General features: G+C 40.9%; 1 protein-coding gene across 1 annotated transcript in view; it reads left to right on the top strand.

Annotated features, from left to right (window-relative positions):
• LOC136053515 (neuronal acetylcholine receptor subunit alpha-7-like) overlaps nucleotides 1–26,896 on the top strand; it is a 64,592-nt gene extending 37,696 nt beyond the window's left edge. The window contains exons 4-10 of the mRNA XM_065744250.1: nucleotides 801–910; nucleotides 3,499–3,578; nucleotides 6,002–6,169; nucleotides 8,431–8,625; nucleotides 9,874–9,960; nucleotides 21,190–21,299; nucleotides 25,673–26,896. Coding sequence (XP_065600322.1) covers nucleotides 801–910; nucleotides 3,499–3,578; nucleotides 6,002–6,169; nucleotides 8,431–8,625; nucleotides 9,874–9,960; nucleotides 21,190–21,299; nucleotides 25,673–26,194 — 1,272 coding nt within the window. The 3' untranslated portion in view covers nucleotides 26,195–26,896. The remainder of the gene's footprint in view (nucleotides 1–800; nucleotides 911–3,498; nucleotides 3,579–6,001; nucleotides 6,170–8,430; nucleotides 8,626–9,873; nucleotides 9,961–21,189; nucleotides 21,300–25,672) is intronic.
• Nucleotides 26,897–27,479: the final 583 nt, after the last annotated feature.

The raw sequence follows: 27,479 nt of genomic DNA, 5'->3' as shown, positions 1-27,479 counted from the left end.
CACCTCCTCCTCCTCCTGCAGCTTGCTCCCACTGAGGAGTGACCTGCATCGGTCATGCAGGTTAAGCAAAACTGATCTTCACTTAGGGCTTTGGTGAAGGGAACTTCCTACCACATCTGCTGCTGCTGGCTGTGTGTGGTGAGAGATGTGATTTATTTTTATGGAGCATAAACTGATCTCCTTAATGGCTTGTGCTCAGCAAAGATGCAGCTCTGCGGGGAAAAACCTGTGGGAGACTTGAATGATTGAGCTAATTCTGCTTTGACTTGAGCAGCTAAATACTATGTCAAATTAATGGGTGCGACTGAATAGGTTGTTTATTCCACAGATATCTGCTGGGATTGGAAGCAGGAATGATTTTTTTTTCTGTTGCAAAAAATAACCCAAACAGACACATGGGACTACATCACAGCAGAACTAGAATGTATCGTGTTCTTTGCAGAAAATGTCTTCAGCTATAGCACCAGTAATATTCTTGCAGCATAGGGTTTTTCTGTATATCACTTTCAGCACAAAAGTTGTGCCTGAGCCTTTTGTAAATTGTTTGAGATGTCTGACATCACATTTCAGGGTGGAGGGGGGTAGGCACTAAATTAAATACAGCAGCTAACAACACTGTGTCATCAACCTTCAAATTCCTCTGTCTATATGCCAACCTTTCTAAATAATTAAAATCTAGCATTAAACTGTTATACTACTGCTGTCGCTACTGATAATATCCATTCTGTTCCCATAATATTCCAAGTAGCTTAAAAGTCATTTACCAGCTTGTATAATCTGATGCATGTATTTTCCAACAGCACTGGGTTGATATCTACTTGTCTTGGGATCAGTACGAATACCCAGGTGTGCAGAACTTGCGATTCCCAGCCGACCAGATTTGGGTACCAGATATTCTTCTCTATAACAGGTAAGCAAGATGCACAATAGGCAGTGGGAGCCTAGTTCTAGGTAGAACTAGGGCACTAGATGCTGGTTAACAACAATGCTGCATTGGTATTCCAGGCTTTTGTCTGCTATTCTTGAAAAAATAAAAATAGAAGCAAACAAGTGCAAGTTAGTTGACATTCTAGTAGTGACTCAAATTCATGCTTTCTGTAGTTTCATAGATGTCTTCTTTCTCTTTTACCAGTGAATGTGAAAACAATCCATATTCTCCTTATAATTACCATACCTCTGCTGGAAAATTGCTTGTGCCATAGTCTTCTGGCTTGAAATAAATAATTTGTTTCTTTGCATATTCTCCATTACCCGCATCTTATAGATATCTTTACATTATTCCTTATCTCCTATAAACCCTCCAGAATCTGGTGTTTTTTATTGTTTTCCATTATGAAGTCCAGTACTCTAGTCAGCACTTCTGTAGTGGAAGTTCTCTTTACAGACTTTCCTTTATTCCTTTCAAGGAGGAAGGGGTTCTACCTTTGCTCTAATGTCTTATTTTTGGACTTATTTTGTCCTTTGTCCTTTGTCCTGGCAAGATTTTTGCTGACCTGTCCTTCTCTGTCAGTTTTAAGAATAATCCTTTCTAGTTATCTGGGTTGGATTTCCTTCATCTGGTTTCTGCTGTTTTCCCTTCCAAGCACCCACCATAAGATATCTAAAGGAGGCTTGGAGTAACTTGAAAATTGTTCAGGTGCTAATCTTTACTGCAATTTTACTACTTACAGTCTCTACTAATTTTCAGTCTCCAAAAATGATGTGTATTAACTGGTTCATGTTATTCTAGTTTATTAATAAGAACATGTCACAGGAAGGGCTTTCTGAAGTTCAGATACATCTTCTAATTCCACTTATTGAATTAGTCAGTAAGAAAATTACATTGATTTCATGCAGTTGGCCCTTGACAAATCCGTGCCAGCTGTTTTAACCTTATTATCTTTGAAGTTAGGATGATGTGTCTATAATTTCACCTTTTTACAAAAAAAATAAAATAAAATAATAATAATAATAAATAGAAAAAGAAAAAAATAAATCAGAATTCTCTTTGGTCTTCTCTAATTCACTGAGTCCTTTCCTGCACTCCCCAAACTCTCAGAAAAAATTGTTAATGCTTCAGAGAGTATTTCGGCCACCTCCAGTACTCGAGAGTAAATTTCACCAGTGCTGCCAAATGAAGCCTGTTTTTTCTATACTTCTTTAATGCATTCCTCCCCTCTCCTGCTTTGGACTCTTACTACTGCTTGAGAATTAGTTGTGGTGAGATGCAGTTCATGGTGAGTGAAGCACAGACGGTACAGGATACTGCAGCTCCCTGTACCCTTTGCTTCCTTTCCTGAAAAAATTATCTCATCCTTTGTCTTTTCCTTGTTTTCTTACATTAATGGAAGCCTTTCTTGTTGCCTTTCATGTTATCACTCATTCTGCACCTTAGTCTTTTCACTTTTATCCCCGTTGATTTCTACTGATTTTTTTTGTTCCTCCTGAGTCACCTGTTTCTGCTCCCATGTTTTCAGTGTTCAGCCCTCGATTTTCAAGCCCTGATGTAGAGGATCCTGGTGCAGAGGACATTGTTCTTCACTCTTTGACATGATAGCAGGTTGTGGGTATGTTCTGTTTGTGGTCTTCTTCTTCAGCATTTGTTTCCCCCCCCTTATATCAGGGATACCCATGCCAGCAAGTTACTTTCAGCTTTCTGGCACTGTGTCCACCCCCCTCAGACATGAACAAGGAGCAGGCCAAAGGAGGAATGGAGATCAGAATTTTTCTTGTTTGTTTGCAAGACAGGGTGTGTATGATGGGAGAGCTGTGCAATATGGACCTGCATGCAGCCATGATAGGCAGGGAACCAGCATGGGAATACTTGTATTTAAACTGGAACACTGCCCCATGCACTGCCCCTTCTTTGAACAGTATTCTTGTTCAGGTCATTAGTTCCTTCTTTTTCTCAGAGTCACTGGAATCCTAAATAAATTCTGTCTTCCTGGTCCCTTCCACAAGATTTCTGCTCTTAGAATCTCAATCAGTACCCTTCTACAAGCCTGAAATCTGAAACAGCTTCTCTCCAGAACTTTCCTCCATTGCCTGAAGCTAACTTTTGGCCCCTATGCATCCTTAGAAGAATTGTTGCCTCAGGGCATCATTGCTCTTACAACAGATACTTAGGTAAAAAATTACTGGAGTTACACAGTGAGCTGCCTGATTTTAACAGCAGCCCTAGAAAAGCTTCATCTTGCCAACAGCTTAGCCTTTGAAACTGCCTTAAAACTTCAAAAATTGTAACACTTCTGCCTTTTCCCCAAGGCATCTAATAGCCCCGCCTCTTGCTTCTGTGAGGACATTACAGCAAGCCACCAGCATGTCTTGGTGCAGGCCAGTAGTGTCAATTAGAAAGCAAGGTACTAGGCTCTTCACCTGGTCATGAGCCAGACCTTGGTTCAGACATTCTGTGCATCAAATTCTCATAAAATATTTTTCTTTTTTTCTGTTGGAAGTTGCTACATCTTAAACATCAGCTTGCTTTTTTCTTTCCTTTGTTTTGTTTGTACTGTGCTGTAGTGCGGATGAAAGATTCGATGCAACATTTCACACAAATGTGCTGGTGAATTACTCTGGATCCTGTCAATATATTCCTCCAGGTAGGATGCAGACCATGTTTGTTTGCTCAATGTATGGCTTTGAATAACTACAAGCTGTTTTCATTCAGAAATGAAATCAAAGCATTTAGATGCAGTCCACAGAAATTTTGCGGGATGTACAACTTAATTATGAGACAGATCCACTAAGTTATTTAGCTCCATGACTAATAGCATATTTCCACTTCATAAATCTGCTGAGTAGCTTGATCATTTGAAGCCCATCTGGGGTATTCTCTAAAGCAAGGTGTTAGGTATCTCACCTCATGTTATCACAGAGGAAGGTTTCTTACGCAAATTAGTTAGCTCTTTCTTGAGAATGAAGAGAAGTATGACCACAGGAGGTAACCATGAACAGCAATCCCCCTGCAGTGCACTTCACCCTGTGTGCCTGAAGCCCCACCTCCAGTTGAAAAGATGAACTGAGGCCAGCCCTGTTGAACCAGACCCAAACAACATTCTGCTTTCCATCTGTACTGCTGATTCAGTATCCACAGGGACACAAAAGCTATCCCCTTCACCACTCTCTTTGATGGACAAGAGATGTCCAACCTTTATGCCACAGTGCTGGAATACTGATGTCAAGCACATCCATAGGGGCTACCAGGAAACAAGGTATTCCCTCATGGTTGATCCTCTATTGATTCCTACCTTTGAAACCTTTTAAACAATTTTTTTTTTTCATGGACAGACCCATGGGAATGGTTGCTCTCCAGAGAGCAACAGTTGACTGGAATAAAATCAGCCACGCATCAGAACAGACCTTCTCCATCCCTCCTGGTTCTGTACTGGTAGGCAGTGGAGCACGTACCTTTACAGACAGACTTGATGCTCTGCTAGTTTATTTTCAACTAAGGGAGCAGAAGGTATATCACACATGCAGAGTACCTCCACAGTGAGCTACAAACTCTGTGGTGAAGAACTGGAAGTAGAAAAGAGACAATAAGGAGTAAAGGAAATGTCTCATGCAAAGCATAGAAAATAATTTCTTAGAGGAGTTTAACTGCTGCTGAACTGCTTTGCCCAAACCATTTTAGAAGGAAAATGTTGATAATCAGCCTGCTTAATGCAACAAGTACTCACAGAAGCAGCTAGATTAATCAGGACATTGGAAGATGCAGAAAAGGCAGAAATATGGTGTTTCCAAGGCTTCGTTAAAGTTTTATTTCCCATGACTCTGTGAGCAGGCTGTGCTCAGTGATGCTTTCCATTAGAGAAACAAGCTCTGCTACACATGGCTCAGAGGAGGATCAGAGAGAGAGGATAAGGAGAGGACAGCTGTCTGTTGTGAAGGAAGGTAGCAGAGCCAAGGTTCAATAGAAGCTGGTTGAACATGTCCAGTGTAACCCACCCAAAAATGGCCGTGACAGTGGGAGGCAGATCTGCCAGAAAGTAACAGAGCAAATGGAGGCAGTCAGGCTGCACACACCACATGATTAACCCACAGTACCCCCAGCTTTTGCAGCCACAGGAAGAAATTAACACATGATATCAGTTTGGGGGATTAAAACATCAAAAGGCACAACCTGAGCACTTACAGAAAAAGCACCAAATTGGTTAAGTGACTTTGAGCTGGGAGTCACATTAGCTGGTATTTTATGGAGCACACAGAAATAATTACTGCAAGCAGGTCACCCTGGTGTAGCATTGGAGATGCCTTCTAGCAAATCACATTCTGCTTCTCCATCACGCAGTTCCTTCCAGCTGGGCAACTCAGGGAAGCTGGAGAGCTAAAGTGAAAGCTGCATAGCCTCAGGCCTGCTGAGGTGAAGGCTTGTAGGGGTGACCTTCGCTTTGCCACCAGCTGCTGCTCGTGGTATGGACTGTGTAGATAGATCATCTTCCCCCTTCTCTAGACTCTGTTCTCCTGGACAGCTGAGAAAATCCTGCAACTGCAGCTTGGGGCCCCAAGAAAAAAGTTTGGAGCATTCCCTAGTTTAACCACTTCTCTCAGCTAAATAAGAATGAATGAATGAATAAATAAATAAATAAATAAATAAATAAATAAATAAATAGAGATTAAACAGTAGCTTTACAGTATGCAACAGTATGCAACAAATACAAACATCTTCCATTACTTAATACGAAGTAAAGACAGTGGATTAAACATATCCAAAGTAAAATCTGGATGTGGTCCTTGGGCCAGCCAGTAATCAGCCACACCAGGAGAGCAGCTCTCATGTGGCCACTGTGTTCTGGACAACCTGGCTCAAGGACGCAGTGAAGTAGGAGGGATCTTCACCAGTATCCCAGGAAAGGATGATACTGTACTTATGCTAGCATCTTCCACACGTGCTTGCTGTTTTTTTACATCACGACTATGTCACGCGAGCTTTAGGAGAAGAAAGTTGCTCACAGTCAATTTAAAATTTAAGAGTGGAGGTGAACCCTGCACAGATTTGATTCTGGTTGATTTTTATCCACAGGCATTTTGAAGAGCACATGTTACATTGATGTCCGCTGGTTCCCTTTTGATGTGCAGAAGTGTGATTTGAAGTTTGGCTCTTGGACTCACAGCGGTTGGCTGATTGACCTGCAAATGCTTGAGGCTGATATTTCCAACTACATCTCAAATGGAGAGTGGGATTTAGTGGGTAAAGTGACTTGCCTAAAATTTTTTCAGTACTCTGGCAGAACCCAGATATATAGAAATTACTAATTCTGTGAAGACATTTGAAATACAGATATGGAAAGTTTTCGTGTAAAAGGCAGCATGAAAAAGGAATTAAAAATCACAGATGAAAAATAGCTTTTCAAGTGCATTCTTTGAAATGCGTCTGAAAACACTTTGTTCTGAAGCAATTGCCTAAATCCAAGTGCATAAATGAAATCTAGTGGTACTGATGCATCTGAGCAGTTTGTCAGAACTGTACTTAGATGTGTTTTACGTAGACACACTGAACGCTACTGTCACATCTACTCAAACACATCAGCCAAGAATTGATTGGTGTAAAAATGGTATTTCAACAAAACTTTAGCTTTTACAGAGATTAGTCCTGTTCACTCTGAAAACCATCTAAGAGTCTAACAGTTAGCAGTATCTGCAAATAACTTAGTATGTCTCCTTTTCTGTGTATCAGGATGTACTTGTATTTTTAAAAGAGGAACTTGTGTCCAGAATTAGTTATCCATAGCTAGCTCTTAGTAAGTTATTTTGAACTCATTTAAATTAGGTGTAATAGGTGCTATGGAAACTGACAGTTTAGCCTTTAATGATAGCGTGCAGCCATTTTATTTTCAAATCCAGATATTTGAACAAGGAAAAATAACTAACCCAGAACATCTGAATATGCCTTTCAGGGCATCTGAGAATATAATAAGAAATGTAATCAGTATTCAGAAGTGCTGAAGTACTCGCTCTATAGGAAAGTTCTAAAGTCAGTTCATTCCAGAGCATTTCTAACTTTCCAGTGCTTTATTATAGTGGTCATTTCTGTTCAGTAAATTTGCATTTCTGATAAAGTGACTGGCCTATGTTTTACTTGCCTTTGGACAGAGCCGGTCCTTAATCAGCTCATTCGCCTAAAGTGTTAGGTAAGACCTCAGGCAACCCACGGCCATTCCCTTTATGGAGACTTGCTATTATCCTGTCACCATTTACACATCACTGTACCTGTCATGTGTACAGAAACACAAAAAAAGAGGTAAGCAGTGGTGGCATGAAATGCGCAAGGTGATAAGCTCTTTCAGCTGCCCGTGACACATGTTCTGCTGCAGTCCCTGCTGTACAGCCTCTTGGACAGTCTACTGCAACTAGGTCACCATTGCCGATCCTACAGCACAGCTGTGTTGTATAACAGTGTACCCTAATCTTCATACCTGACAGAATATAAGCTTGATTTTACCACTTTTGAAAATCTGAAGTGATGATGTTTGTCCTATCTGACGCATGGGCTAGTGTGCATGACATCAAAAGTTAGCAGTCATTCCCTAGGTGCAGGAAGGCAGAAGTCATGTTTTACTATGCTAGCCCCTGGCCTAAATCTGGTTTGCAGATTTTCCCTTTTTGAGTCTGGGTTGCCAAGACTGGTTTTGAAGTGGATCAGATGATCTGCTTTGGCTGAGCCAGGTTCTAACGACCCAGAAAGTATGAAAGTAAATGTTAGAAAACACAGAAGGTGGATTAGGAACAGCAGACAACTTGCATATTCAATTTAGATGTTTCTGGAAACACTGAGATCTTAAGAGTCATCCTTGGCTGATTTAACCCTGTAATGATGTATTTCAGCTTTCAAACAACATTGAGCTGAGGCATGTTGTCCCTGGTCTCATTAAATCTATTCAGCCATACGTGCATTATTGGCTACAAGTGTTAGAAAATGACTTCTGCCTTGTAGCTAATTTAGGTCTTGTCTCCCTCATCAGTTGCCACAGGACACTTCAGTGCATCTTCTATTCAAAGCCTGGATGGGTGAACAATAAGAGACCCCATGGAGAGATGGGGGAATGCTTTCTCCTTCCTGCAGACAGCTGTAGGAGTCAGATAAGTTCCCTGCTATGATCTGAGCTTTGATTGTCTGGAGGTAGAACCAGCTGGCCCCTACACTGCACTAGCTCCTGTGTGAGGAAGGAAGCAGTTTGTAGCCAGAACAGAAAATATCTTGTCTCTTTTTCCTCGTTCCATTATTTGTCTAAAGCCTAGGGGGCAAAACACAGAAGCAACAGGGTGGTAGCAGGGGTTGGATCTGCCTGTGGCAGAATAACAGACTCAAGGATCTCTGGGGATCTTTTCAGTGCCAGTGAGAGGCCATCTGGACAAAAATGCCAGTGATTATAAACTGTAAGGGCTTGGCCTCTTTGAAGGAAATGTGCAGTCCTATGCTGCTGCCCACTACTTTGATCTCCCTCTCTGCAGGTGTCCCAGGAAAGAGGAATGAGTTGTACTATGAATGCTGTAAAGAACCATATCCAGATGTGACGTACACCATCACCATGCGCAGACGCACTCTCTACTACGGCTTGAACCTGCTGATTCCCTGTGTTCTCATATCTGGCTTGGCACTGCTTGTTTTCCTTTTGCCTGCTGATTCAGGAGAGAAGATTTCCTTAGGTATGTGCTAAAGAATTCACTTCTTATATACATCCCATAAAGTGACAAGTAATACTTCAAGTTTCTTGATGAATAAAGATTTCACTGGAGGAGCAACAGAAGCACTTGTCTGGTTGCAAAAAGAGGAATATGAGTTTAAGTATGGCATTCACACATACAGTTCTAAATACTTTGGATTCTACTCTGCAATGAAGCAGAACTTGTCACTGGCTGAAGAAAGTGGTAGTTCTCCATCTCTTCTGTTATTCTGTTCCTTACCACATCTCAGTGCATTTCACAGCATTAACTCTGTTTTCAGACAGGACATAGTAAGAAACAGAGAGTGAAGGGTTATGAGAAGCAGCTGGGCATTGAATTTTCACCTTCCAAGTACAGCTCTCAAATCTCCAAGTTATGAGTTCCCCTTGAATGCAAAGTAATGACAGCCAAGGAAGAGTCAAATGAGTTTTACTACCATGCGTATCAATATAAACAGGAGGGGTGCTTCCAAGAGAAAGCTGGAAATATATGAGATTGACCCAGGCGAGGCCTTTATATTCAGCTGTGCACAAATCTGATCACGACAGCATCACTGAAATAGTACTAAATGCACATGGTTAGTAGAAACATAAGAGCACTGAATAGCCAATATTTCAAGAAGCAAAATATGGGCTATGAGGGATGTGACTGCTGACTGTGAAAAACAGGGTGCAGACATGGAGAATAATTTCTTGAGTTAAAGCATAAAAAGAGAGTGCAATATTTATGCATTAAACATGTGAAATAGAAGGCAATTTATCCGCACAGGGCAGTTAGATTTTGGGAACAACCTTTCCAGAGAGAACAAAATAACACAGAGCTACTTTTGTAACAGGCTGCATCTCTATGGAGGGTGTTATATAACATGCAATAGTCGAAACAAGTCTCTCCTCATCTTGAACTGTTGCCTGGGTTTTGCATGAGCTCTGTTTTGCAAGAACAGTATGTTTTATCCATTCTGCAAGTTCCATTTCACTGAGTAGCAAAGAATCTCCCTTACTTTGAGAGAAGTAAAGGTTTGGCTGCAACTGAGAAGTGGAAAGAGAGCATATAAAAATTGTATTCAAAGATGCTCTCATTTGGTAGAAATTCTCACCTGCCCTGACAAGCATGAATTCATTTGGCTTAGCTGTAGAGGAGGACGAAGTTATATTTAACAGCAAAGACATCAGAGGAGGACCTGCAGTGATCAAGTTCCTCATCTTTCCTCTACATGTTCACTTCCTGCAGGTATCACTGTTCTGCTTTCCCTGACCGTATTCATGCTGCTTGTGGCTGAGATCATGCCTGCAACTTCTGATTCAGTCCCGCTAATAGGTAGGTTGATTTTCTCTGCTCTGTGCAAAAAGTACAATGTTTCTCAAGAGTAGCTCAAAGCCTGTTGGAGCTCTGACTCTTTCTTACAATAGTTTCACGTTTTAGCAATGTTAGGAATGAAACTCTTTTGGGCTTTACTGTTTGTGTGAATGCAGAAAAAAAAAACTGTCACGAGGAATGCAAAGTGGCTCTGGAAATATCAGATAGGCTGGTAATTGTAATAATTATAGGGACACTGAATCAATGTAGCTTGGAGGTTTGGCAAAGCACAAAGTACAGCACAACCAGTGCATGGGAACAGTGAGAAACTGGAATAATACTCAGCCTTGCCTCTGGGTTCATTTAAACCGGGGTCACTTAGTTACTTTGACAGCTCTCTGGATGAAGCTGTGCCCACAGAAAGATTTTGAAGATGTCTTTGCAGCTGGCTGAAGAGAAGTTTTTGTTTTTCCACATTACCTTACCCCCATTCTGTTATTGACTTCTGGGGATTTTTTGTTGTACTACTTGAGGCAAATTAAACACACATATCTGCTTAAATATATAAAGTTTTAATGAACAGTGCATTGGAGAGTCCTGCTACCATAAATGAATCTACAGGGAGTCAGAAAAGTTATGTCTCGAGTCTTTAAATTACACTGAAGTTTCAGTTGCTGCTTGTTGTCATTCCCACCAAGCTATACAAAGAACTCCCATTGGCACAACTGCTCTTTTGGAATGACCAATTTATTAAGTCACTATGCTGTCACAGTGGAATTTATCCCTACCAAATGATGAATATAGAGCAGAGTGGTGAGGCTTGCACAAATCACTCAAGAAATAACCATCACTGTCTAAATAGCAAGATTCAACCTACAGCTGTACAAGTTAATACAATGACAAAACTTATGGCATCTTATATTTTGGGGAAATGCTTTTAGGAATGCACAGCCTATACTGGGGAAAAAATCAGTTGTTATGACTGGCTTAAAATCTCTGAAGCTAGAAACGGCTGTATAAAATCCAAACCAGGAACCTTCTAGTCAATTCTCTTTCTGGCCAGTGTTAAATAACTCTGAAGGCAATATTAGAAATCCGAAGGAGTTAAGAAACTATGAAGGATTAAATGATTTTCACAAGGTCATGCAAGAATTTAATCATTTCTTTTCATTAATTTCTTTTTTCTGAAGTGTCAAATAACAAGGCAAGTGAGGGATTCACTATTGTCCTGTGAGGTGAATTGATAGGAGAGATTGTTTGTTATGGGACAGTGAGCTGATACAGAAAGACACTAACTGAATATTATGAGCTTTAACATGGAAAGATGTTTTATGTGTCATTATATGTCAACAGTGTGTCATTTCTGAGGTTGAGCGTGACAGAAGCAACAGTAAGGGAAAGTCACCCCTGTGTCCTGTACATTTCTCCACGAGGTCCTTGGTCATCAGCAGCATCACAGAGGTAGTAAGAGCTCTTACACTATGCGCATGCCAAAAGCTCCAGCCTCTGCTGAGTGATCCCCCTGAAACTGTCTTCTGAGAAGCAGAGGCAGAAAGGAAGACACTGATGCTGGTCAGCCCTCCAGCAGACTCAGGTCTTTGGTGGCTTGAGGATGCAGAAATACAGCAGGGTTGTGAAAGCTCAATTGGATGGGAGAGGCAGAAGGCTGGGTAGCAGTCTGTGATCAGTAAAGGCACAGGTTTGTATGTTGCCCTTCTGTTACATACACATGCATTCATGGGCCTCAGTTAATACTGGAATCTCCTAAAGGAGAAGTTACTGTTAGTAATCCCATGGGCACAGGCAAAGCTGCCAGTAATTGTCTCTTTCTCTGGGACAAGTAAGCTGTGTAGTGAGACATCTCCTGGTCCTCCTTTTGCAAAATTTTGAGAGGGCTTTAGAAGGGAGACAAGGAGGTTTTGACTGCTTTGCTGCAAGACCCAGGTAGCAAGATGTGCCACATACCCATCTGAGTAATTTCTATCATGGGATCATTCTGGGTGGACCATACAGTAATAATTATTTTTCTTTCATAGGATAATCCCTCTGTATTGAGCTCATGGAGCCTCAGTTTCAGAGGAAATTGAGTAAAGCATTATTTCCTGACCTTAACAGGGTAGTATGAAAACTGAGAAACTGCTAAAACATCATCTCTTGAGATAAGGTCAATATATGCATGCAAACCATGATTAAAGTACACATTCCAGGCAACTGAAATTAAAAAAAATGTCCAACAATGTATCTAGGTGCCAACAGAAGATGCACTTCTGAGGGTCGGTGGTCCTGCTGCAGCAGGGGGTTTAGAACTTGATGATACTTCAGGTCCATTCCAACCCAAGCCATTCTATGATTCTATGATTGTGAAATTAAAGCCTAGCACAAATTGTCTCATAAGAAGAACAAAAGAACATTTATTCAGACACCTTGATATTTAACTTCAAGGAGAAAAAACACAGACCTACCGTGGGGAAGGAAGGTGATGTTGAAACAGTAAGGGTAATAATGCCCACAGGCAAGTTTCTGAAAACTTCCAAATAACTTGGGCATCTTACTGGTGAGATTCTAGCCACTGAGTTGTGCAGCAGCTCCCAAAAATTCTAACAAAACCGTTGTCTGTATGTGTACCTGGGACTCCACAAACGTAGGTAGAAGACATTGAGAAATAGTGAAGGAATGCTGTCGGCACTGGCTTTAAGTAGATCAGTTTTTACTTAAATATATATTACCCTACTAGAGAATATAAGATATATATAATACAATATATTATATACAATACCCTACTAGAGAAAATAAGATATATAAGAAAAAAAGACATAGACATATATATATTACTATAGAATCAGGTACTAGAATAACAGACTAAGAACTACTTAATCCATCATAGATATAACAAGCATCATGTACTGATAGAGGATGGAGGATTGTTGTAATGGTGGTGAAGAAACCTGTTTGGTCAAGTCCCTTGCTCTGTGTGAAGGTTATCTCAGTTATTAGGATCACTCACACCTTTTATCCCTTTTAGAGCACAAAGTCAAGGAAATGATAAAGTCTTTTCTCAACTAGAATACTGGATAAGCCTTGTTGGCAGCATGTAAAAGTTCTTTTTCTTTTAATACCTAAATAATTAGAGCATATCAAATGTATTGGAAATGCACCTCTTAATGTTGTCATGTAGGTCAAACACAGTCTGTTTCTTTCATCTGTTCATTAGACAAATTTTGTATTGTGGAAAAGAGTAAAGGAATAATTCTAGTTCATAGATGTTTTGTAAGACTCTAGACTTCAGGTATCCAGATAAGGGATAAAACTAAAACTATCTCAAATATACAGTTATCTGATGCTTCCCTGTTATAGACCAAAAGAAAAATAACTTTGACATGCTGGAGTGCACTCAAGAATGACGCTCTCAAAGGTTGCCATTCCCATGCAATGGAAGCTTCTTATTTCATGGGGTGTTTACATGTCTGGGGTTATGTGAAGCTGATCAGGATTTTCTAGTTGTGTCTCAGAGCCTCCAAAGACAGAGATGAGACAGCAACCTCTCTGGGCAACCTATTCCACTGTGGCACTGCACTCAGAAGGATGAAGTGTGAGATCTTGTTTCAGTTTATGTCTGCTCTCACCATGTTGCTGGACACTGCCGTGAGGAACCTGTCCCCGCCATCCCTTTTCTAAGGGCAATGTGGTGTTGTCAGTTGCCTCAGAGGTCCAGCCTGACACAGCTGTGGCCATACAACCCCCCCTCAAAGGGCCTCAGTGAGCCCAGTAGTTTGCTGACATAGTTCAGTTTTTTACTGCTTCTGTAATGGTAGAAAGTCTTCCTTCTTTCTGTCTTCTTGACTGCCTTGTCAGTCTCAGCTGCTTAGCTTCAGCTTTCCTAACACCAGCTATGGATGCCCAGATAGTGACTCCAGATCTTGCCTTTGCATCCTGTCCCTGCTCTACAAGGTATGTTGACCTTTCGCACTGGAGCACCGTCACAAGTTCCATGCTGGTATTCTGATGTATGTCCTTATTTTTCTGAGTAGTGGTAGGAGCCTTTCTTGCAGTTGAAGGCTGTTGTCCTGTAAGCCCTTGCTGTTTTCTTGTACTGCTTTATCCTTCTGAGCTTTCTTTGGTATAATCTGTTCCCCTTCATGCATTTGTGCACATATTATGGAGGTGAGTCTTTCCAAGTTGTTCTGCCATTCCTGAGTTCTTTCACATTCTGGCCATTCTGCACCATTTTTCTTCTATGAACTCTCAGATTAAGTGTAGGTTCCTCTGTTCCATAGTATTCCAGGTTTAAAGCCCTCCTCCTAACACCTAGCTCCACTCCAAACAAACAGGGAAAACTGTTCTTTCTTCTGGCTTCTCTGCCCAAATGCTCTTTATTCAGCAAGTACTGAGCGGGGCTGAGTTACATAGCATGATCCTGAGATCTGAAAATCCTATCCCCACTCCAGAAATGCAGAACCTCACCACAGTGGTCTTGTGGTAATAATTGGGACATTTGGGTTGCTAAATTGTGTTTACCACATAATGATCATGCTTCTCCACTGTTGTCTTTGGCTTGGCTGAACACCCTCTTGGGATGAATGTGAGGAAAAGGTCTTCATGCATGTAGGAGGAGACGCTCTGAAAAGGTGATCCCACACAAATTGTAGAATCTGCATAGTGTTCTTACATTTTGTTTTTGTGAAAGCCTTCTACTGCTGCCTGGACATGGCTGAATACTTCTGACTTTTAGTAGTGTAAAAACACTTGACTAAAAAATCTTATATATCTTGTTTTTCTCCATCATTTGACTTCAGCCTTATCTAGCTAACATGGGCAGTAATGTCAGAAATTCTCACAGATTCTGCTTGTAGTGCCCCTGTTGAGGAAAAGGAATGCTACTCTATTTGCAAGGAAATGTGGAAATTATATAATGATTTTTTTTAGCTGAGGCCATATTACCTTGTCCTTAGCTTACACTTAGGATAAACAAAGCACCACTCAGCCTAAATAATCACAAGGGCAAGATATGTGCTTTTTCTGCCCCTTTGCAGAGCATCTCTCTGCTTCCTTGGTGCACCCTTTTGCATTTGCTGTCAGTCTGTAAAGCTCTTAATCCATCATTTGCAACTTCCCCTTACAATGTACTCACATTTCTGAACAGTTCACTAAATGCTATGTTAATGCACATTAAAAACAAGCTGACTTCTTTTCTGCAAAGAGTAGGTGACAAAATTTGAGCTAGAAAACAGCGGCAGGCTGCTTAGCACCTTCCAACATCTGGACCCTGATGCTCCACTGCACCACAGAGTGAGGTGTGCTGGAGCTGTCTTTTCCATGAGACAGTCCCTTTCTCTGACAGAAGTGTTCCAGCTAAGTAGAAGGATGATGACATTTGGACTCCTCTCTTTTCCAGCTGTCTCTGGGGCTTGCATGCACAACTGCTTCTGTCCTTCTCCACAATAGCCTCTAAGTTTAGGGGCAAAAGCTGTTTCCAAAACAGTTTTCAGCAGCATATATATATACATACATATATATACCAAGTAAGGCACCAAGATCACTCAAAGCTTGCAACTGTCCTTCTCCAAATTCATCTGTGATGCCACCTCTGGGAACCAAAGCTAGGATGCCTCTGTTTCTCTTTAAAAAATTTATTACCCGTAGCAACAGAAATCAGCTCAGCCTTTTGGATTAAGAGTAACCAAGTCCCATGGCACCTACAAACACAGTGGTTTGGCCAGAGTCCAACACAAGTCTATTGTATGCCCAAGGCTTGTTTCAATTCTGCATCCTGGAGCTCCCTCCTGACACTGAAAGCTCAGGAGTATAACTCCTTAGAAGACTTTTGGACCATGACTATACAGCAGTGGCTGTGTCCTAAACTTACCCTCCCTGGTATAGCTTCATCATTCCTCATGGGCAGTGTGTCTGGCTGTATACATGCTTTGACTTGCTTTATATTTCTCTCTAAAAATACTTTATAAAGAGTCTGGTTATATAGAGAGCTGGATTTCATTACTTGAGGAAGGAAAATATAAATTAATACAGAGAACTCCAGATGTGATGTACACTTGAAATTACTGCTCTGAGTGCACTGGTCGCTGGCTAAAATCCTGAAGCCTGTGGGGTACAGCTCAGGTGTGAGAATTGCTCTTTCTGCTCCTAAAAACCTATTCAGTTGTGTACTGATGTACTGATGTACTAAGATGTGTCTCACATGATATAAGCCAATGTTCTCAAGGGAATTTCATGCACCTTCTAACCCTTACCACTGAAGGCTATGGCATCTAGCCTTGTGTGTTATGTAAGGATATCTACATGGATGTGCATTGCATTGTGCTGATTTTCCAGTTCAGAGACCAAGTCAAAATTAAGCAAATACTCTTATTTCAATTAAAGCTTTCATACAAAGTCAGAACTTGTCCACTGAAACTCAAGGATTAGGTAATTTCCTTGAGACCTATGTTTGAGGCTTTCAGATATAAACTGTTAGTGTTGTTTCTCTGTTGTTTCTTTTTTGTTTGTTTGTTTATTTGCTTGCTTTAAAATTCTATAAAGACAATGATATGCCGGTTAATAGGGCTGGATAATCAAGTCCACTTTTGATAATGTTTTATGACCATCTCTGAGGAAAGGATCAATGTCTTCCTTGGGCCTGTCTGAAGGCCTTCCTTCAGACTTATGCCTGAATATGAGAATTATTTTTTTTAAAGAGCATTATGACTCCCTACTTACAGTCTCCTTATCTCTGGCTTGCTTCTTTAAGTTGTGTTTCCCACTTGAAAGCAACCTTCTTCCCTCTTCCTCCCTGATCCTGGCTTCTTCCATCATCACACAAATCACCTACTTCAGAAAGTATCTTCTTCACCTCTCTACATCCCCTTGGCACCTGCCAAGGGTTTTACTGTGCTGATGACCCTCTTTTTGCCCATCTGGCTGCTTACTCTCCCGTACCAGTACAAAGCTAACAGAAAACCACCAGTCTGTGAGGCTGGACCCCAGGTGGCAGAGAAGTGCAGAGTGGTTGAAAGTGGACATGGTGTGTGGGGGGGGTGAATATAAGCAACGGTCATTTCCTGTGGTCAGTATCTGCATGATGCATGACACCTTGGCTGGACTTATCAAATGCTACAGAAAAAAAATCCTCTAGTTAGCTTTAGTCTAGGTAACATTGCTTCATTTCCCTCTGTCTACTTCATCTGCTTGCTTATTTTAAATCCACAAAACTTGCTGCTCAGAGCTCTACTACAGTGATTTGTTTTCAGTCTTCTCTCCTCCTCACTGCTCATTAACATGCCAATGTTATTTCAATACAAATGAAGGTCATAAACTGTGAGTAAGTATGTTTGCAGCAGATGCTTGGGGTGATTTCTTGCAGTTAGTCATACAGCAAACGAGATGACAAATTGCTAAGACAAGGAAGCTATGTGGTGTTTTTGCCACCTCCAGGAGTTACAGATTGTTTTATGAGCATAAGACATAAGTGGTTCTGACTAGAGAAAGAAAATGGGATTAATCTGTTGCATTTTCTATCATCTGCCTTTATATCCTCAGCCACTGCCACTTAATATGTCTCGTTTCAATTTTCTTGTTTTTTCTTCCCTCCCTTTCATGGTCCTGACGGGAGCTTTGTTGGTGGCAGGCCTGCTCTCAGAATCTTCCATCCAATCGAAAGCAGCAGTTCGGTACAGTGATCTATGGTGTTTTCCCTGAAATTGCATCAGTTGCACTTTTATTTAAAACAGAAAAAAGAATAGTTTTATTTCTCAAATATCTGGTTCTTCAATAGTGTATGGAGGGAGAAGAGATTGAAAATATTGCTCATGACCCCTGCAGCTACCACTGCCAAGAAGTAAACACAAGATCTGGCACTGAATTCTCCATCTTTAAAGACATTTCATGTTTGTGAAAGACCATCTGGACTGTGGCAACATTCTTTGCTTTCTACTGCTGGTGAGACCTAATGGAATGCAGTGTATTCCAGCTACAGGAAAACTTAACAATGGACAGTTTTTTTCTGTCCACATTATCTTCCTTATCTCTTTGCATCTGAGTGCAACAGTAGGACAGTAAGGGAGCCTGTCCTCAACCTTCTGTTTTCCCCCCAGGTCTTTGAGAAACTCTGCCTGTGAGCAACCATTACCTGCTGCAGACTGAGATGGTGCCTGCCCAGCAGGAGTCCTGCTTCCTACCACAGGAGAGAAGAAATATGTTTGGAATTCCTTATGCTGGGATTTGAGGTTTCCTGCACTCTCACAGGTTCAGTTCATGAACCTGGAGCATTTTCAGAGGGAACAACAGTGTATATCTCATACTGAGAATGCACCGGGTCATTTCTGTCATTTCATGAGTGTTCACCAGGAGCCCTCAGCACTAAATGATTGAAATGACTTGACTCAGAACAGCTCTGAAACAGTCCAGAATGTCAGATGCAAAAACTAATGCTTCCAGCAAAGAAGGAATAGCAGTGGGAGGTTCCCAGCCTCACCGTTATAAATTCCTGATTATTATGACACTCACCTTCATCACCCACTATTCCACAGTATCTGCATCACTGCAGTTGGTCACAGTGGAATAGCTTTGCTTTTCCTATGATTAGCTGTGTTAATAAATATGGATAATGTACTGCTTTCTCAGTCAGTGCTCAGTGATAAAATCAACAAAGCAAAGCATCCATCTGGAATCATATTGCCCCTCAGGGTTTCTGTTTTATTTACCCTGTTCCTAATCAGCCCTTAAAGTTTGTCTGGTTCCACTCAAGCAGCAGATTTACAAATAATGTCTAAAATAAACCATGTTGCTTCTCTGACATAAGATAATGTCACAAAAGGTCCATAAATGGTGCTGGAAGCTCCTCTATTTCAAAATAGTTCCACTATTTTGGTTTAGGCAATGTCAGAGTATGTCTGCAAGAACAAATAGTTGTCACTGATTTTTTGAAGAGCTTCTGGGTCTCTGTGACTGTATGAGATTTGTATTTGTTATGACAGCAGCACCTGATCTTCTTCTGACAGTGATGAGACAGAGGTTGACAACTCCAGATGTTAAAGCAGCTGCCCAGGTAGCACGTTACATCATGTCTTCTTTGGCAAAAGGAAGAAAGTCAGCTGTAGAAGAGCACATACTTCATATTTGAGAGGAATCAACTGAGAATCTGGAAAAGCTTTTCTATTCACAAACAATGCCTGAAGAAAACAACTTTGAAATCACATGAAGAGCATCTAGTAGCATCCAGAGCAGACCTCAGTATTCCTGTGGAATGGCACTGTACACATCAGGGACACTAAGGGACTGAAAACACAGGTCTGACCACTTCTTCTGGCCTGTGGCAGCTGTTCAAGGCTAAGAGTATAAACAATCCAGCTGCTGGATTGTTTATAAAAATCCATTTTATACTGGGTCAGAAGCTTCCCACCTGTGCCTCAGAGCAGCTGGAATGCAGCACCAGATCCCATACTCTTTCAGATGCACTCTGGTCTGGGATTGCTTTTTCTTAATCTGAGTGCTGACACTGTACACGGTGATGTGATTTGTTAAAGCCTCCAGGGTGACCTCTATATGTGAGGGAAAATCTCAGCAACCAGGAACTCTTTAAGTAGGATACAGAAAGATGCTTAGTGAGAGATGCTGAACGTTTTCCCCCTGCTGTATAAGTGAAATGGGATGAGCTTTCTTTTTCTTTTTTTGTGAAATCAGATTCACATTTATCTCCACCGGCGGACACACATGGGGGCAAGACTTTCTGAGACAAGTGGCTTCAAAGCCCTAAATGCGTAACTGCTGTATGCTTATGGATGGACCCTAAAACACTGGCCAGAAAATGTCTAATGGCTGGACTGTGGCTCAGTTGCTATGACACTGCTTTTTTTGTGTACCACGTGTCATGAGAGAGCATCACTAAGTTTCTGTGGCAGTACTCAGCAAATTCAGTGAAGACCCAGGAATAGAGTTCACTAGTTCCTGCTCATGTGTGTCTAGGATAGGGTGAGAGGAGGCTGCAGGTCTACACAGGGTGCTACAGTTCCTGAAATAACCGCTTTCCCTGTCTACTAGCAGATATCCATAGCATTTTTCTGACCTCGGTTTCCAAGTTTACTGCATACAAAGTTTAAACTGTGAATTCCTTTGCTAATCATTCCCTGGGATCTTAGGAGTGTCAGGTAATACAAAGTTCTTTTCAGATTCAACAAAGTATGTAATTTTATAAGGTTCTATAAAAAAATACAATGCAAAGCCCTGCTAAATTGAACATTTCAGGCCTGAAAGTCTTATTACAAAGTACTAAAGTGCATGCAATTTACTGCAGCATTTGGTGATTTATAACCGTAAGTAGACCAGTGGTAGCACTTCTACATTTCTCTTGCATGGGGAATGCTGGAGTCAGATCAGACAGCCCATCCCAAGCCTGAGTTTATGTTTTGTTGTGCTTCCACCTGGCTATTGGCTCTGTTCTCTCATAAGCAGGTGCAACAGAGATCTCTCAGTTCAGATCACCCACAGGAGCATTCTAATATTTCAGCTGTGAAATGTAGCATGTCACGGAGAGCCACATCTTTCTCTTGAAGCAATTGTAGTGTTGATTTTGGGGAAGCCTCAGAACCTCATTATTATGAACAAGCTTTTTGCTGCTGAAGAAAAGAGAAGCAGTATTAAGAAATGAAGGTGTAATAAGACTTGCCTTTAAGTTTTTATTGGATTATTGATGTTTTCTGTAACCCAGGTTGAGGCAGTGGTGGAGGCTGCAGTTCACGGTAATGTCCTACATCTCTCTCTAACACCTGGACATAATAGTCGTTGGTATTTTGCCTTGACTGTCTTCAGCAGCTGCCTTCAAATGCCATTAGCCCTGTGGATAATTATTCTGTACATTCTGGTGTACACTTCTGACATGAGAGGGTGTATGCAGAGGATGAGATGCATTGAGGAGATACAGTTTCAAGTTTTCATTCTGGGTTTCACGATCTTGATTCCTTCCCTGTGCAATAGGTTTAAATTTAGCATGCCAGCAAGGGTGATCTCATAGAGACCAAGAAAGGTAACCTTGGGGACTGAGGAAGATGCTGAGTGATGCACCCTTGTGGGCAGGAACAAGGCGAGGGAGCAGAAGGTGTTGCCACAACCACACTTTCTGGGGGTCCACTGACACCAGTGTGGAATATCAGAGAAGATGTTTTGGATGTGATTCAGCACTTCTTAAATGTAGCTCAAGGTCAAGGAATGTTATTTGTCTTTTGTTTTTCTCCTCTCCTGACCAGATTCTCCTTTTACTTGCAGCTCAGTATTTTGCTAGCATCATGGTCATTGTTGGTCTGTCTGTGGTCGTAACAGTCTTGGTTCTTCAGTTTCACCATCATGACCCACAAGCAGGAAAGATGCCCAGATGGGTGAGTAGATTTGGTAATAAATATTCAACAGCATTTGATGAAAAAAAAGAGTTTTATGGCAAACTGACAAAGGACAGATGTTGCTCCCCATTAACCTCAAGTGCCAGCTATGGACAGTATGTTTTGCACTGTTATGTTTGATATTAGAGAGAGAACAAACATACTAAATTTGGGTTTCTCTTAGAAACAGCATCTGTTGTTTGGATTTTCTATTTAAACCTTAAACAGGGGTAGGTTGATTTGTGGCAGAGTAATCTTTCTGTGTACCTGCTTTGCAAGGGTTGACCTGTGAGCAATACTTTTGATTTCTTATCCAGCAGTCACCGCACAGTCATTTACTTGACTCTTTGGGCAGGTTGTCTGCTCTGTTCCCTTACAGAGAAGGGAATAGCATTATGTTTTGTATTAAATGTCAGAACTGTGACTTCCCAGAACAAAGGAAAGAGGGAAAGCTGATTTGCTTATCCAGTTATGAGTTGGCTCCCAGAGATGCTGGAAGACCAGGAACTCCAGTACCTCAGTGCTGAACACTGAACCCAGCTATGCTTCTCACAGCTTGGAGCCGGTTCTTGTTGCACCAACAGCAGAAATAGGCAACACTGTTGGGCTCAGCTGACTACACTGACATCACTTACTCAGAAACTGCCATTTGCTACAGCTACATCCAATGGTCTGTGTGGAAAATCGATTTTGTCTGCTTCCATCTGATTGCTTGTCAGTGCAGTTAACACGTGGACACTCTTTAGAGCAGAAGACTTTGTTATCTCATTGAGGTGTGGCACCTCTCCCATATGCCTTTCAAGGGGATGTATTTACTTTACATTTTCAAGTTAAAACTGTGGTGTTTTTTTTTTCTCTCTCTATTTACTAAGAATAGGTTTAGAATAAGCAGGATATGCTTTGCTGTTAAAAAAAGAAAAGCAGTGAAAGTATAAGCAGATACAAATAGTCATCTGCATATCCTGGTTTCAAAGACGTCTGCTTCTACAGCATGCTGTAGTATCTTATTCGCCGGTTATGCTAGACAATTATCCTGATGTGATGTTAAATGTCACATGATTACCAGTGTCAATTTTCTGAGAACAGAAATGCTTTCTAGTTTAGCTTCTCTAAAAATAAACTGCAGCATCAGAGCAAAATAAAGAAACAAAAAAGGAAGTCCGATACCTCTAAGTTTACTAAAAATTGTTTCTTAATTTCAAGACTAGAGGACATGAGTACATGGACAAAGTACACAGCAGTGTAGCAGCTCCCATGAGCAATTCTGCTATTTCCTCTGCTTTTTGAGAACCTAGATACAGTGGCTCACATTAAATACGTTCACAGATCCAGCAAGTTGGCTCTTGTTCTGTCTCAATAGAGCAGGACATCCTTTTAGGTCACATCAGTTACTTTACTGAGAAAACTGTCTGATGAAGTGGATTTTGGAGGAAATTATGATTCAGGACTCTTTTGGGACTTTCTCAGAGGAGAACACAAGCCTAAGAGAACAGTACTGAAGCACTCCTCAGCAACGTCCTGTGTTAACACAACTGGCAAACACTGGAGCTTCTGTAACTTTACAAGTTTTGGCATTAGATCTAACGAGGCTCAAGTAGCCAGTATAACAGCAAATAGATCAACCATGCTGCAAGACAAAGCAAGCCCTGAAGAAGTTTCCATAATGGTGGTTGTTACACTTGGCTTGTTGATCACCCTCTCAAACTTAACATGGAGGTACGGGATTATGTGAAAAGTATTGCAAGAAGGCTTTTCTCCCTGTCCAGAGCACATTCTACTATTAATTTATCATTTTATTACCATAAGAACACACATGACAGGGCATCGGTGGCACTATCTAGGTGCAGAGTGGGGGGCAGAAGGGAGTGGTGAGGGGAAAGGGAGTGGGCAGGCCTAGACCTGTGTCTTGAAGTATGTTGAGTAGGGCTTGTTTACCAACTTCTGACCTGCTGCTGAGTTTTGGGACTACCTTTTGGCCTGTGAAAAGGCAAGAGCTCTCCAGCTCTTTGCTGGACATAAATCAGGTTCATAAAGTTTGAGGTTTTTCTTTGGGTATAATTACATCTGGACCAGCTGATGCCATTGAACCAGCAGGCATAAATTTGTGCAATGCTTGCTTGACTCCTCACAAGAACTACATGTTACCAGAGACCAAATTTCTGGGTTTTCTGTGGTTGGAACTGAGAATACATCTGAGGCCAAACAATGTCGTGCTTAGGGAAGCACCCTGGTGATCACAACAGCAACAGGCTGCTTACCTTTGAGTTGGCCTTGCCTGTGTCCTTCCTTCACAGAAACACAGAAATGACTGTGCAGATGAGAATGTATATTCATCCTACCCTGGCTGTTGTCTGACAGCCCCAGTGCTGTGTCTGTCTCCTGAATCAACTGGCACAACAAGAGATGGCTGATGCCTGAATGTCCATGTTTTCAAGGAAATATGGAATTTGAAACTGCCAGTAAATTTAAAAGCTATTTTGCTTTCTTGCACATTTTTGTTTTTTTCTATAGGAAGTGGACTTGGCTATATTTATAAATTTAATTCCCCTAAGGGGTAAGCACTTCATCTTGAAAGAAAAAGTGATTTCCCTATAGAATAAAGATTTTCCACCTTACATCTCCATCCAGAGCTAAGAGGCACATTAACATTTTCAAGCAAGAAAGTTTGCCTAGCCCAGTGTTTCGTAAGTTCATGCTTCTGGAGAGTGAATTTCTTGCTCTTCCCCTTGCCACTAACACTGTTAAAATATTGTTAGCAGTTAACACCTTACGTTGCTCCATTATGTTTCACCTTGTGTCCATAAGATGTCAAATGACACTGTAATTAAGTAAGCTTAACTAAATGCAGTACGGATTTTTTAAGCTGATGCATTACAGTTTTCTGTTTATCTTTGGTTACCATGTAGGAAATAATGAAAGATTTAAAACCCTCAAGAAAAGCAGAATAATTGGAAACGGGAAATAGCCATTCAAGATGAAGAATAAATGATTTGTTAGCAGGAGAGAAGCAGAAAAGCTCACAGAAAATGTCACGAGTCTGCAAACCAGAAGAACTCTCACTGTAGAATTTCAAAGTTGTGTAAATATCTTCCACTGGCCATTGCTTTGGCTCTTTATTACTGTTATTCCCACTTGTGGTAATTAATGCCTTCTCTTTTCTGTAATTGTACATGTCATTACAGTTGCAGCTCAAAGTGTTAGCTGCAGTTTCCCCATCCCTGCATCTGCACTGTGCAAACACGGGACAGACAACTCAACCTTTATCTGAAACAGCCATAGAGGCAAAGGGTGGTGATGAGTTCTGTATGGCTGAAGCAACTGGAGCAGAATCACAGAGGGAGTCCTGCACTTCCGGAAACAAGCAGTTGCTTCTGTTCTTTCCAGGATAGCAGACTGACTTGTAGCCAATGCAGAGTCATCAAAGAGGCTTTCTGCCTTTCTGGAGTAACTCTCACAAGCACCTTGCAAGCAGTGTGTATGTGCACATACTGCTTGAAGAACTTCACCCTTACAAGATTAGCAGACTTTTTGTGCATTCATTTGCAGCAAGTGATATTAACCACAGAATTATAGTGGGCTCATGTTTCAGGCAGGACATCTGAAGACCAATTAACAAGGGAAAAATGCTATATTCTCCACAGTTGGCTCATCTGACGATCTTGACAAGAAATGTATACTCAACACTTCAAGCGCTTTTGAGCCACTTTTGAGAGCACTCAAGAAACTGTACACCAGACCATGGGGAGACAATACCAGCTGACATCAGCGTTCAGATTTTGAAGTGCCCAGTTTAATTAATTTGCTGTTATTCTTCAGAAAAAAAACCTTCTTTATTATATAGTGGAACTCTTCACAGGAGTATTTAGATTTCTCAAGTATATATATAAAAAAAAAGGTTGTTTATTTAAATTTTAACAACAGGGGTGAGGGAGGATGCTAAAAACAGCCAGTAATCTGTTGTGGAATTTTTTCAGCAGAATCCAAAGCTTTGTTCCTCAGGTCCATGAGGCGTGGTGCTTCCATGCTATCTGAGAAGTGATGAGAAAAGAACGCAGCCTGCTTTGTGCACTGTGCCCACTTGCAGAGGTCCAGAATTGTTTGCAAAATATAGGACTTCAAAGATAGTTTTGTATTGTAAAATTTTACATCCCTTATGCTTCACACCCTAAGTGGACACTGAACATCTGTTTGTTCAAGTCATATCCATAAAGGGTCTGTCTTGGGAAGAAGCCAGTCCCAAAACCACTACATTTGAAAGCAGGCAGTCAATCTAGCAGAACATACAGACTAATTGTAATAGTGACTAGATGTTTCAAAAACTGCTAAAGTGCACAAAATTTCCCTTTCCTTATACTGTGTTCTCTTTCTTTCAGGTCCGTGTCATTCTGCTGAATTGGTGTGCTTGGTTTTTACGTATGAAAAAACCTGGGGAAAATATTAAGCCCCTCTCTTGCAAATATAGCTATTCCAAGCACCATCCAAGCGTGAAAAATACGGAGATGAATGTCCTACCTGGGCACCAGCCCAGCAATGGCAACATGATTTATAGCTACCACACAATGGAAAATCCATGCTGCCCCCAGAACAATGATCTGGGTAGCAAGAGTGGAAAGATCACTTGCCCATTGCCAGAAGAAAACGAGCATGTTCAAAAGAAAGCTCTAATGGATACCATCCCAGTGATTGTGAAGATACTGGAGGAGGTTCAGTTCATCGCAATGCGCTTCAGGAAGCAAGATGAGGGTGAAGAGGTCTGCAGTGAGTGGAAGTTTGCAGCTGCTGTCATAGACAGATTATGCCTGGTTGCGTTTACCCTTTTTGCCATCATTTGCACATTTACAATTCTCATGTCTGCTCCCAATTTTATAGAAGCTGTTTCAAAGGATTTTACGTAAGGATTTCAAATATGAACACAGTAAGCTGAAAGGTAACTTAAAAGTGAATATCATCAGTACTATTGCTAGGTAATTTAACTCAAAACAGAGAAGTGTACTTTAATATGCTAACATTCACAGAAGGGGATAAAATTAATTTCAGGAGATTATTATTTCTGATATTAGTAATAGCAGTTACTGAATAGTATGCACACTGACCTCCTACTTATTTCCAATGCAACTTCCATACGTACTTGTGTTGTCATCTGCTACAAAAACAAAACAAAAAAATGGAAAGGAATCTAAATCCACAGTGTATTTATTAGAAGTTAACACTGGTGTAAATGTGTTAGTGTATGTTTGTAAACTTTAAAATGTTGTAATAATTTAAATGGTAGATTAATGACTGTAATCAGCATTTTGTTGTTTTCAATATCTTTATGTTTTATCATCTTTGTTTAATGTGGCTGTGACATTTACTTCTCATATTTGACAGGCATCTCTGCAGTTTTACGATGCTGCCTACTACATATAAGAAAATAAACAATTATCATGTTAGCTCCTACTAGTGCAGTGTCTCAAATTACTGATTTTGTTAGTGTGGTTGGCTGTTGAGGATGGAAAGAAAATTCATTTTCCATGATGACAATCATATATATCATTAGTGGTACCCTCCACCCCACTCACCATTGCTCCTTAACATCCTAATTTGAAATATTTCTGATCTCATGGGTCACAGTTGCCTACCTAGAGTGATTAAATCCATTTAATTAGTGCAACATTTTAGCTTTACCATCATCTGTCAGAGATTTGCTACTGATTCCACTGGGGTCAGATTCCATACTTACTCCTGATAATCTACGCCACCCTTAAGCAACATTTTTAACAGCAATGTTTAGTACAAAAAAAATAAAATAAAAGTGCCAATATGTCATGTGCCTGGAAGATAACTGCAATAAAGCACTCCTCCCAATACTTCCATTCCATTCTCTACTCTTCCTTTTCTTCCAAGTGTTAGTTCACCAAAATTAACATTTCCTGTACTTGTGTGGTGGGTCCCTCCCACCATCCACATTGAAGAAGAAAGAGGCAAATCAAGGGTAAGCATTTCCATTTGAAAGGTGATGGTGAAGTTGGCCTCTTTTATATTTTATGTAGCTTTTTGTATTTCTTGCAGTTTCTTTACTTCTGGGTGCAGCTCAGAGGGCTAACAGTGATTTATAGTAACAGCCTCTTAAAGAAGTTTTTCTATATTTCGGAGATCTTGTTCTCCTTCACAGGAGAACTTGTTCTCTAAGCAGCTCTT

The sequence above is a fragment of the Cyrtonyx montezumae genome, unplaced genomic scaffold (assembly GCF_038088225.1).
Source record: "Cyrtonyx montezumae isolate F1298 unplaced genomic scaffold, pur_monq_1.0 scaffold_30, whole genome shotgun sequence".
In the NCBI taxonomy this organism is placed as follows: Eukaryota; Metazoa; Chordata; class Aves; order Galliformes; family Odontophoridae; genus Cyrtonyx; species Cyrtonyx montezumae.
Note: the sequence above shows the minus strand (reverse complement) of the source record. Positions and strands in the feature narration are given on the sequence as shown.